The sequence below is a fragment of the Crinia signifera genome, chromosome 7 (genome assembly GCF_055691185.1).
Source record: "Crinia signifera chromosome 7, ASM5569118v1, whole genome shotgun sequence".
NCBI lineage: Eukaryota > Metazoa > Chordata > Amphibia > Anura > Myobatrachidae > Crinia > Crinia signifera.
The window spans coordinates 49,041,724-49,053,798 of NC_139223.1; the positions used below are offsets into that span (position 1 = coordinate 49,041,724).

General features: G+C 45.9%; 1 protein-coding gene and 1 long non-coding RNA gene across 3 annotated transcripts in view; one reads left to right on the forward strand and one right to left on the reverse strand.

The window, feature by feature from the left end:
- Positions 1-7,030, reverse strand: part of LOC146020146 (uncharacterized) — a 31,502-nt gene extending 24,472 nt beyond the window's left edge. The window contains exons 1-2 of the long non-coding RNA XR_014450730.1: positions 6,971-7,030; positions 3,252-3,372 (exon numbers count right to left, since the gene is read on the reverse strand). This is a non-coding gene — a long non-coding RNA (uncharacterized LOC146020146). The remainder of the gene's footprint in view (positions 1-3,251; positions 3,373-6,970) is intronic.
- NTN3 (netrin 3) overlaps positions 1-12,075 on the forward strand; it is a 73,408-nt gene that overhangs the window by 3,807 nt on the left and 57,526 nt on the right. Inside the window, exon 1 of one of the 2 annotated variants that reach the window (XM_083153017.1) lies at positions 7,077-7,133. The exons of the other annotated variant lie outside the window; for it this stretch is intronic. Within the exon in view, the coding sequence (XP_083009143.1) occupies positions 7,111-7,133 (23 nt within the window). The 5' untranslated portion in view covers positions 7,077-7,110. Of the gene's footprint in view, positions 1-7,076; positions 7,134-12,075 lie in introns of those variants that run through there. 2 annotated transcript variants of the gene reach the window in all.

Here is a 12,075-nt window from a genome sequence, read left to right on the forward strand (position 1 = left end):
CTTGAGTTCCAGATGTTTTTAAGCCGGGTATTTATGGCAGAATGTGGACCTAAAGAACCATATAATGCTATATATAATATAATGATATAACACTCAGCATAGATAGTTGTTGTAGTGTTACAGACCTTGCTAGTCGGTCACACACACAACTTCTCATAATAGAAAATATGACTCAGAAAAGCAAAGTCTCCATTAGGGGGAGCTGTTTCCCAGCCGCTGCATCACTTCCCAGCCCTCCGTATAATCTTTAAAGGGCTATAAATCAGACAAATCCTTTTTTGGGGGGAAATTACTTTTTTTTTTCTTCTTTTTTATGTATTTCTATTTCTGAAAGTCATCAAGACAAAATGTTCTATTCCAAAAGGTACTTTGGGGTCAGGGCCATATACACAGATTTTTTCTTAATTTCAAGGTGGTTGGCCAAAACATCCTTGCAATCTACGGCATTGCTGTGGAACGTTTATACAGTATAAACCCGATTAATGAGGAAAAATAAACTTACCTCAAATCACATTTACATCTGAAACTTTTCATGTGCATATACCGAATGCAACATGTATGGCTGCAAAGAACTCTGGGACTTTCTATAGGGCTGTCCTCTCATTGTTTTAAGATGTATGACTGCTATTAGGAATGCTTTGGAAAGATAGCCTTCTCCAGCACATACAAAGGTAAAAGCAGCGCTTTCAGAACATCAGAGTGCCGGAATGGTGACAGCTCTTACTGGTGATCACCGATGTCATGGCAAGTTTTTGTCAAAGCGAGACTTCGCCAAAATAGCATTTAATGCCAATTGGGAGCCTAATCTTCTATAGCCTTATGGAGCCTTTGAGTAGCAGTTGCAGCACTAGGGAGGTCATTCTGATTGGTACGCTCCCCCACGTATTCGCCAAGCCAAGTTTTGTTTCTGCGCATGCGTACAACCATTTATGCACATGTGCAGGTTCTGTGTGCAAATGGATGTGGTGGCTTGCATAGTCACGGTGAGGGTGGGGGGCGGTGAGCACGGGTCGCACCCATGGGCGTTCCCATGCTAATGGTGAAGTGACGCGGATCCCGGGGTTGGGCAGCTGACATCACTGGATGTCAGCTGCCCACTCTGGACACGTAGCTGGGTGCAGCAAATCTGCGTCACCACAGAGTAACTTAGATTTGCGAGCGCTGAAGAAATCACACTCATATCAAACTGGAAGGTTGCAGGAGTATGTTTCAGACAAAGATACTGTGGGGTTCATTTATCAACGAGTTTTAGCGATTTAAAAATCATTGTGCATGATAAATGGTGTTCCAGCCAATCAGCTCACAACTGTAATTTTTCAAACACATGACAGGAGCTATCTATAGCTAAAACTCATTGATAAATTGATTTATATCTGCAGAATATAAATGCAGTCAGCATGCAGTGACTATGGGGGGGGGGGAGTGATCACAACAGGGTAGGAAGTTTCCCATTCAGTCAGAGAAAGATTGATTTTAGGGTCCGATTTATACCAAGCCCTATCTGTCTGTACTTTGAGAGTTCTCCTGATGTTTTTACAGGTTTCCTTTAGATGCTCCGATGTCCTCTCACAAAGTTCAAAAACATACTGGTATGTTATTTGGCTTCTGTGAAAAAGGGATTCCAGTGTGTGTGAGGGTGTGGCTGGGATATTAGACTGTAGCTCCAGCGGGGCAAGGACTGATGTCAATGATTACTGATGACTTGGCCCGTTAGAAGTTACGGAATGTGTGGCACTATACAAATAATCAATGATAATGATGATTACAGCTTTTACTCTGCTCTGGAGAACTATTCATATGTTCATGTAGACAGGGAGAGAGCATAAGCCAGAGAGTAGGGTTCAGTGCACTTTTGAGCCAAATTGCCTATGAATTGGGACTATGCGATTTCCTGGTTAGTGTCTAGGGTCACACAGGAAGTGACATCAGGATGTAATCCTGGGCAGCATTATGGGAGCATCTGCCCAAGACATATGCTAGTTAATCCCTAAACTGGTAACCAATGAGCTGTACAGTGTATGGTGTAAGCACAGAGGATGTCATTTCATGGTGTACAAGACATGGTAAAAACTCAAGACAACAGTATTACAGAAGAAAGTTGTGTGTACGGTCAGCCATGAAGAGAGGGACTCATTCCGCCATTATTGCTTATAAAGGAATGTCTTAGTGGATTTGTTATCTTTGCTATATGCAAAAAGTTCTGATATCTCCAACGTTGAACCATTGGTAAAAATGGAGGCGCATAAATCATGTGGGAGCAGCCATTTTGCATAATTTTGGCTTATTAAATAGGCAACTTAGCTTGAAATCATCTTCTAACATGTATATGTGATATCCTCAAAGGATTCTGACAAAAACATTTTTTTAGATTTTTCAATTAACCAAAATCCACTTAATGCAGGCATGGCCAAACTACGGTCCACCAGCCGTTGTGAAACTACAAGTCCCATCACGCCTTGCCACAGTTTTGCTATTAGGGAATGCTAAAACTACGGCAGGGCATGCTGGGATGTGTAGTTTTACAACAGCTGGATGGCTACAGTTTGACCATGCCTGAATGAATGTATAAGCCAGATATATAGGTAATGGTTAATACTCTTGCACAAGATCACTCTATGTAACCCATCCACTTATTTAACAAACAGGGGAAAGACAAATTTGTCCTCCCAATATTTGATGCTGGAAGCCAATGAGATCCAATCAACATGTGAGCTTGCAGAACAGAGAGAAAGAGAGAAAACTATTCATGCAATTGCCCTCTACTTACAAAGGGGGTATTCCCACTTTTTGGAATCATTTTTGTGCCCAAAAGGTATATTTTATCTAAGCGATTTTCCCAGGGGTGGATGGCTTTCATAGTAGGACACTATGTAAAGCCGCCCGCCCCATCGCTTATCTGCTGGTAATACAAGCAGATGATCGTCTGCTGTCGGCGATGAGGCGGGAGTGCGCATCAGCGCTCATCGCTGCCCTGTACACACTGGGCGGCTTTGGAGCTGAAAGCAGCTCAAATGATGAAACTGAGCTGCTTTCAGCTCAAAATCACCCGTATGGGCCTTTAGAGTATTGCCACCAAAGACATTAAGACAAATAGGTCTATAGAATCACTCTGCTTGATGTTCTTATGAGTTCTTAGAGGGGATTGTAAAATAGAGAACAAACTTCCTCCAGCTTTTGGCCTCGGTCAACCTCCAGCTTTGGGTCATAGAACAGTTGACCCACTGGAGTATAAAAAGGATTTTGTGACCTACCTGGTCCTGATGAAATGTCTTGATGGAGTTCTTTTGATGCGGAGGTATTAGAAGGGAGAGCTGGACCTCCCGTAATTAAGCTGCATATAGTCTTGCGGGGTCAGGATCGTGACATCTTGCCCTTCAAGAAAAGAATTAGCAATAGATCTGTCCGAAAAGTATATTATTTCCACCGCTGTCAGTTATATAAATTACATTCCCATGCAGTAAAGGTAAAGGACTGCTTTGTAAGGGGCAAAAACATCATACAGGTTTCATAGCACGAGGCATAATATAATATTTACTCTATTTGTATGTTTTCAGGCATTAGAAAATAAGTGAAAAGATTTTATACCTTTTGGAACACAATTTGCACCAAATTTAGTGTCGTTGAAATCAAAAATTGTAGCGTTTAAAAAGAAAAAACAACACAAAGGCCCTTATTCTGATTGAGTCGGACGGCTGCGTGTTCAGTCAGACGGCCGATGTTGTGCAGAGGTGTTTCTGCACATGTGCGAATGCCTCGCACGTCCGAACACGGCATGAATTACGTGCAGAAAACGATCGTACAGATCCATCCGAGCAGGGGGTGGAGAGGGGTGTGAAGGGCTGTTTGGGCTCATTACCATATGCGTACACCCTGCGTTTCATGGGCGTTCCCTTTAAAATGCTGGGCGTACGTATGGTAATCCGGCCGTGGCGCACGTGTGGGGGGCAGACAGCTGACATAGCCGGATGTCAGCTGCCCGCCCATATCCCTGCTTTTGCACGGAGAAATGTCCGAGTGGTCTGGAGCACTCGGAGCTGTCTGACCGCTCGGTCCATCATTCGATGGTCGGCGACCATCAGAGGATGGGGGAGGTTCCCACAGATGGAGGAGTTGTTCACAGGAAACATCCACTCGCGGTCCGTTCGCTCGGCGTCTTACCGCATTCGGACAGTGTGAGCGATCCGTATGGTAGGCGGGGCTAAGAACACACGTGGCCTTCCGAAATACGCATCCGTCTGAGTCAACTAGAAAAAGGGCCAAAATGAAATTAATATATCTTGTATAACATAAATAGGGATATTAAATTACCTGCAAAAATTTACCGCAGCCAATTAACACCCCACCAATGATCACTGCAGCCAGCAATGATCAGGTATTTAAATTCAGGCGGAAAATTTTTGGGTTTCTCCCCCTTTGTCAGTGATTCACAAACTTTCTTGTATCATGGCACCCTAGCATATCATAATTTTTTCACAGCACCCCCTAGAATAAAATAATGTATTGATAAATTTGGAATATAATATTAAGTTAAGTACTGTAAATGGTGCCATTACTGTCATCCATAGGTTAAGTTATGGGGTGGGGAACAGTTGTGCTTCTGATTGGCCAAATTTGCAGCCAATAGCACTAGATTTCCCTTCCACTTTAACCCTAAATAATCTGAATTGGTCCTGGACCACATCCCATGGCACCCCTCGAAGACCCCTGCAGTACCCCAGGCACACAGTTTGGGAACGGACAAAAAGAAGCAATGCTGATATCTGACAATTAAATCAATGAAAAGTTATTTAATGACAATAATACACAATAAAATACATATATATTAAAAATACGTATTAAAAATACGAAATGACTGATAATGGACCCAATTAGTATAGTCACCAATTTAAAGGACAATTCAATCTGCACTGATCCTGGTGGATGGAATGGAATGGAGTCCTTATTAGCCACTTGATGGTATCCTGATGATGTTTGAATGGACTCAACCGAGGGCACAAGATGTAATTAGCCTGCTCGGGAGTCCTCACTGCTGGGAGTGGTCAGGTGTCCATTTTGAAATGGGCAAGGGACTTCCAAAGATGTTTCGCAGTGCTACTGACTGCTTTATCCAGGTGGATAAACCTTGATAAAGCAGTCAGTAGCACTGCGAAACGCGTTGGTGCTGGTTGCCTCCTGAAACCCAATTGGCCAAAGATCCATTCATCCACACCAAAGGACTTTTTCCCGCACCTGCATATTCATCTGATCGGATTCAATCCATCTTTGGAAGTCCCTTGCCCATTTTGATATGGACACCTGACCACTCGCAGCAGTGAGGACTCCCGAGCAGGCTAATTAAATCTTGTGCCCTCGGTTGAGTCCATTCAAACATCATCAGGATACCATCAAGTGGCTAATAAGGACTCCATTCCATTCCATCCACCAGGATCAGTGCAGGTTGAATTGTCCTTTAAATTGGTGACTATACTAATTGGGTCCATTATCAATCATTTCATATTTTTAATACGTATTTTTAATATATATGTATTTTATTCTGTATTATTATCATTAAATAACTTTTCATTGATTTAATTGTCAAATATCAGCGCTGCTTCTTTTTGTCCTTTTTATCTCTAATTTCTTAGGGAGCTGACTACTCCCTTAAAGCAGCTGCTTTGGGTAAATAACTTGTGGCAAGCGCTCTATACTAACCAGTGGTTGGTACCTTTTCTTTCTCATACAGTTTGGGAACCACTGCCCTATGTGTTTCATAAACAAGAAAGGTAAATTAAGAATGTGGAAAAAAATGTGGACGACAACACTAATGTAATATTTCCGGGTATGGGTAAAACCCGGACCAGGACAAAACCCCCGGACTGCCGGGCCAGACATCAAACTCTGAATTTTGGAGCTTGTAGCGTCCGGTCCGGGGGGTGTCCTGTCCGGGGGTGTCCTGTCCGGGGGGCTGCCTGTGACACCTCTCACCAGGTAGAGGAGGGGGGGTAGAATAAAGCCTCCCTGTATGGTCCGGGCATGTAGCAAAAACCGGACGGTCCGAAACACACACCGGGAGGCTGTTAATCTCCGCTCCCCCATGACCCTGGTGATAGCTATCATAGGGACCCCCCTGGACAAGACACCCCCCGAACAGGACACCCCCCGGACCGGACCCTTCAAGCTCCGGACTGCAGATTTTGATGTCCTGTCCGGCGGTCCGGAGTTTGGTCCGGGTCCGGTTTTTACATAGTCCCAATATTTCCTCCTTATGTGACTACTGTGAGGGGAGAAGTCACATACGATCCCCCCTTGAACCCCTCGGCAGCTTCCTGAACGGCAAGATCGCACACAATACATTGTGTGCAGTCCTTTTGCATAGATTTATCCTATGCAATCCCAGCAAGGGGTGCGGGACCTGCTAAATCTAATGCGCAGCCCTTGCGATCTGAAACCGTGCATCAGATCAGAATCAGAAACGATTTGACACTTTTCATCTGATTTCTCAGCCCGACCCAATGGAATCATATGAAAAGTGCAGCAGTCCCCTCTTTTACTCTGATCCGAAGCCCGATGTCAAACACATGCGATTTCCCCACGTTTCACACAATTTCTCGGATGAAAAGTGACCAAATCGCACTAGTGTATAGCCAGCTCATGGTATTTCCCAAGGTTAGCAGACAGATTTTATGATCTGATAATGCAATATAATTATTTTTACCAACAAGTCCTGTATGCAATGTATACTGCAAGTGTCAATTGGAGCTCATGTATTAGACACCCACCCCCCCACACTTGTATATAGATTCACACACACACAAACATACACATGCACACAGACATATATACGCACATATAAAACACACACATTTCCACACATATAGAAGCATACAGTCATACACATATGTACACACACATATATAAATACAATTATACACACAAACACATATATGTACACACACACAAACACATGCAGTATACACATATCAATTCTCACCATGAGGGCAGCAGCAGCTCCTCCACGGCTCGTGCTAGTCTGGAGGGGCGGGGCTTCGATATGATGGACAGGCTGGTCCTTGTCGAGTAGCAGGAAAGGGCTGAGGAGGAGAGGGATGGGGTGTCCAACGCACTGCCTGCATGTTCCAAATCATTGAATGCAGGTATCTGACAGCTAGTAAGATAATGGTTCTTCTGGCAAGCCCCCTAACTAAACCCAGCACTCCAACACTACACTGCACTGCACTAGATTCTCTCTCTGCACCACCATACATGACCCTCTCCAGGAGGGACACCATGCTCTGTTCCTGGACTTCCCACTTAATGTATGATTGCCATTCCCTGCTTTGAACAGGTTAACTGATAAGAAAGGTGTTCACCACAGGTAATGGCAATCATACATTACCAGGGAAGTCCTAGAATAGAGCAGTCTGTTCTGTCCCTCTTGGAGAGGGTCATGTTGGGAGGTATGGCACTACAGTCAGTGACATGGAACATTGGAACATGCAGGCAGTGTGGTGTCAAACCCCCCCCCCCCTGTTTTTTTTTTTTTTCTCAGTGTGGATGCATGGCCAGCTCTGTGTGAGCTGCTGACCATGCCCCCTGGCCCTCTACCTCACTGAACAGCCTTTCCTGCTTAAAAATGCCCCAAAAGAGCGATACTGAAAAAAATTCCAATTCGCAGTGGGATCACCCTAGTATGCAGTGGGATCGCGTATGTATGCACATGCACAAACCCCGAACATCGTGGACGAATTTATCCCACAATGTATGGGGCTGACACATCCGTACAGACTTATACTGATGTGACTTTTATCTGGGCTGGAGTTGGCTGAAATGGGGTTGATGTCATGTGATGTCAGTAGCCCTTCCTGTGCAGGATTTGCCACACCTGCACCCATATGGAGATGCCCAGCGCTTTTCTGAGCGCACCCACCGTTTTTTCGGACACGCCCAGGAAACACTGAGCACGCCCATGCAACAGCCCCCTGCCCGTTCACTACCTGCCCCACTGTGTGCGAATGCCTCGGCGACTGTGATAGTCGATGGAGGTGTTTGTACATCAGGTCTGAACATGCGTAGCCATATGTACGCCAATACACATGCGCAGACCATCGGGCTCCAGAATTCGGCTTTTGTCGATCCGACCTGAATCACCCCCTATGTTCCATGGGATTGTCATGTTGATCCAGAATCATAAAAAGCTGCCTGAAGAAAACGTTTTCATTTTTTTCCCATTAGTTACTAAAAAATTAGGAAATAGTGTGATAAAATAACAGGGGATAACTTGTATCTTACTTGTGGGTGTAGAACTACAGGCCCCAGCATTCACTGCTCAAGGGTGATTTATGAACGAGAGAAAAAAAATCAGGAATTATCCTCAGTTCAAATCGAATTCAAATAATAATCAGGGATTTGGAAGTGTGGCGATGAGAACATTTCTCACCCACTAATATCATCAGTCCCAGACAGACGTTTGTATTGACCTGAACCACTTAGCCAGGTACAGTGTCTGGGCTCTGAATATACACATTTTATCAGTCCGTCTGGCAAATACCCACAAAGGGCTCCCACTTGCACCTGTATTAGTTAAAGACCAATGCGCCTGTTCCATTTCTGTCAGCACTGGAGTTGGCCGGTGTAGCAGGACCATGGTTATACTCTGCAGCCTTTGTACCGAGCGCTGCAAGAGGGGGATTTGTACAGCTTTACTGCAGCAATGAAATTTAAGTTTACAGTGTCTGTGCATTCACATATAGTTTTATGTGGTGGCCTGCACCAAAAAGCTGTTGTTTTGCAACAAAGAAACTTAGATGGACACCAATGACTGTTTGCTTATGTGTTTGGGCTTTTTTTATTTATTTATTGCCTCTTTTGCTTATTTTGTGCAATGTTACAGTTGTACACTGGGGCAACTGTTGTGTTGTTTGCTATGATGCTTTAGCTCTCTGAAATTTAGAAAACAACTACCTCATCCCCATTCCTCCAAACTAGAATATATTGTACATACCACACAACTGTCCCAATTTTCGCAGGACTGTACCACTGTCCCACCAAAGGGAAGCACTGAAAGGGGCAGGACGGGGGTGGAACCACATGAGAGCAGCGTGGTCAGAGAGAACACCTGGGGCTTGGTCAGCAAATGCGTCATTTTAGCAACTCCCCCCGCCATGCAATGCCGTTATTTCAAGCATTGCACTGCAATGGGCAGGGCAAAAATTACCCATTGGGGGGGGGGGGGGGTTTGCGGGTGCCGCAGCTGTCTGGGAGGGTTTCCTCATTTCCGGGGGCCTGGGAGGGTGACCCGATTTCCGGGGAGGGTAGGCAACCCTGGTCTAACCACAGCAGACAGATAGACTGGGGGTCTGGCCTGCCTCTGTCCTCAACTAAATCTAGGAGAACATCATATCTGCAGTGTGGTCAATGTATATACTTGATACTATACTAAGGTGGTTATTCACCACCGCTCAGCAAGCGGCAGTCGTTCGCTGCTTACTGAGCGGCTTAACACATGCAGCCGTAGGGGAGAGAAATCATTCAATGGTCCTTGTCAACCAGCAGGCATCAGCCCCCCTGCGTTTCCATTGGGATGCCCATAAAACACTAGGCATTCCCATGGTCAAAATCATCACAGGCGCCCTGGTCCTACTCGGCGGTGGAAAAAGGCATATCCAGCCTGAAGCTGACATCACACCCTCCCCTAAAATGCCTAGCGTTTTACTGGACACTCCCAGCATTTTTGTAGGCAGCGTTTTTCTCAGCACTCCAGCAAACAGACTGTTTCCACCCCCAGACGCCTACTTCCTGTTAACCAGGAACGGCGTGCGTATAGAAATAGTGGCAGGATTTAATCGCAGGATGGCCTCGCGCATGCATACTGCGAACCGTACACATGCGCATTTTATCGATAATCGCCCGCTGTGCAAATTCACAGCAGTGCCATCAGGTCTGATTCAGGCCTATAGTCAAACTGTAGATCTACAGCATCTTATGGGACTTGTGGTTCTGCCGCCGGTTTGCCACCCTCCTTAACATGGGTATAGTATAACAGTTGGGATTCTGACGGTTGTTTCTGATTGGACAAGGTAGTTAAGTGAGCAGTTCTAAAATGTCTATAAAGAAATAGTGAAATTCATCCTGTTTGTACTGTAACTGAATGTAGAAGGAATGTGTAATGTGAAATACTGTATTGACCGAGCCACTAACAAAATAAACTTCCATGTAATCACAGCGGGATGAACAGGCTTGTGCACAGAAAGACTGCAAACATCACTTTGTTTCCACATTATATGTATCATACCAATCTAAATAGCCTGGCTCAGAGGGTGGCTGAGTCCTGTGATGTGGGTGGCTTGGCTCCCTGCTTTGCGATCCGCCACCCCTGCACTAGTACTAGCAGTGTATATTCTGTGCCTCCCTCCCCCTCGTTTCTCCAATCCCCTCGTCTTTTTCAGAATTCCCCTTCTCAACTGTCTGCATCTAAAAACCATCACTTCAGACTAAGCCCTCATCTCCTGCCCCTCCTTCTAATTACAGATGCAGAAGGCACATAATTCCCAATTGTACCCCTATAAACACAAGACGGAAAGGTCTCTGTGTGAGCTCCTGTGCAAGGCTGATCCTTGTATTTCAAACCACAAAGAGGAGGGGGTGTAGGAACAGAGGGAGAAGTACATATACCATTGAGGACAATGGATCTCTGTGGAGGAGTGAGCATTTTAGGGATGGCAAGAGAGTAGGGCGAGTTAGTCTTTTGACCTTACGGCCCTATAGCAGGTGCACTAGTGTATTGCCGGAATGCACCCCCTAAGACAAAATTCCCACAGCGTGTGCCGCACCTGCACTGGGGGGGTACAATGGGGGAGGTTCTACACTAATATTATTGTTTTAATAGGTACTCTTTACCTAGAATGGCGCCCACGATTTTGATCTTAGGCATCGCAAGGTAAAAAATCGCGTCGGTCGCATCGCATGTGACCAAAAAATCGCATGCGATGCGACTGACGCGATTGCCGCGATTTTACATAGGGAACAATGTTAAATGGCCCACAGACCACAAATAGCCACCCTGAAGTGTGAAATGGCCCCCCCAATTGTTAAAGCCACCCCACGATCAACGTCAACCCGAAGCGTGGCGAGCGGCGGCGGTACGCGTCCTCCGACCTTTTCATACCCCCACTATCCACGTTGGCGTGGAGTTGAGCATAGAAAGTGTGGCGAGCGCAGCGAGCCACCGAGCCCGAAGCGTGGCGAGCGTAGCGTGCCCCGCGAGGGGACGCGCATACCTGTGAAGCCCCCGAGGGGACGCGGATACCTGTGAAGCCCGCGAGGGGACGCGGATACCTGTGAAGCCCGCGAGGGGACGCGGATACCTGTGAAGCCCGCGAGGGGACGCCGATACCTGTGAAGCCTGCGAGGGGACGCGCATACCTGTGAAGCCCGCGAGGGGACGCGCATACCTGTGAAGCCCGCGAGGGGACGCGGATACCTGTGAAGGTATCCGCGTCCCCTCGCGGGCCTCGCTGCGCTCGCCACGCTTCGGGCTCGGTGGCTCGCTGCGCTCGCCACACTTTCTATTCTCAACTCCACGCCGACGTGGATAGTGGGGGTATGAAAAGGTCGGAGGACGCGTGCGATGCGACCGACGCGATTTACATTTTAACATGCTTTTCTATGTAAAATCGCGGGCATCGCATCGGTCGCATCGCATGCCATTATAATGGCATGCGATGTACATGCGATGCCCGCGATGGGCGCCGTTCTAGGTAAAGAGTACCTTTTAATATACTAGAAGCTGTAAAAAAAATTAACAAGAACATGCAAAGATGGATATATAGGTGAGGTGAGGCTCATTTAAGCAAGAGCCATGAACATCTATTCATTACTGAGAGCCGGCCCGCAGCCGTACCACAATCACGTATATATATATATATATATATATATATATATATATATATATAAAAGGTTGATGTATCAAGTAGTGAAGAGCGGAGAAGTGGAGCAGTCAAGAGGTTGCCTATAACAACTTCTATCTATGATTGTATAGAATGTACTTGATAAATGCAATGGACAACTGCACTGGTCTGCTGCTCCTTGGTGTTAGTA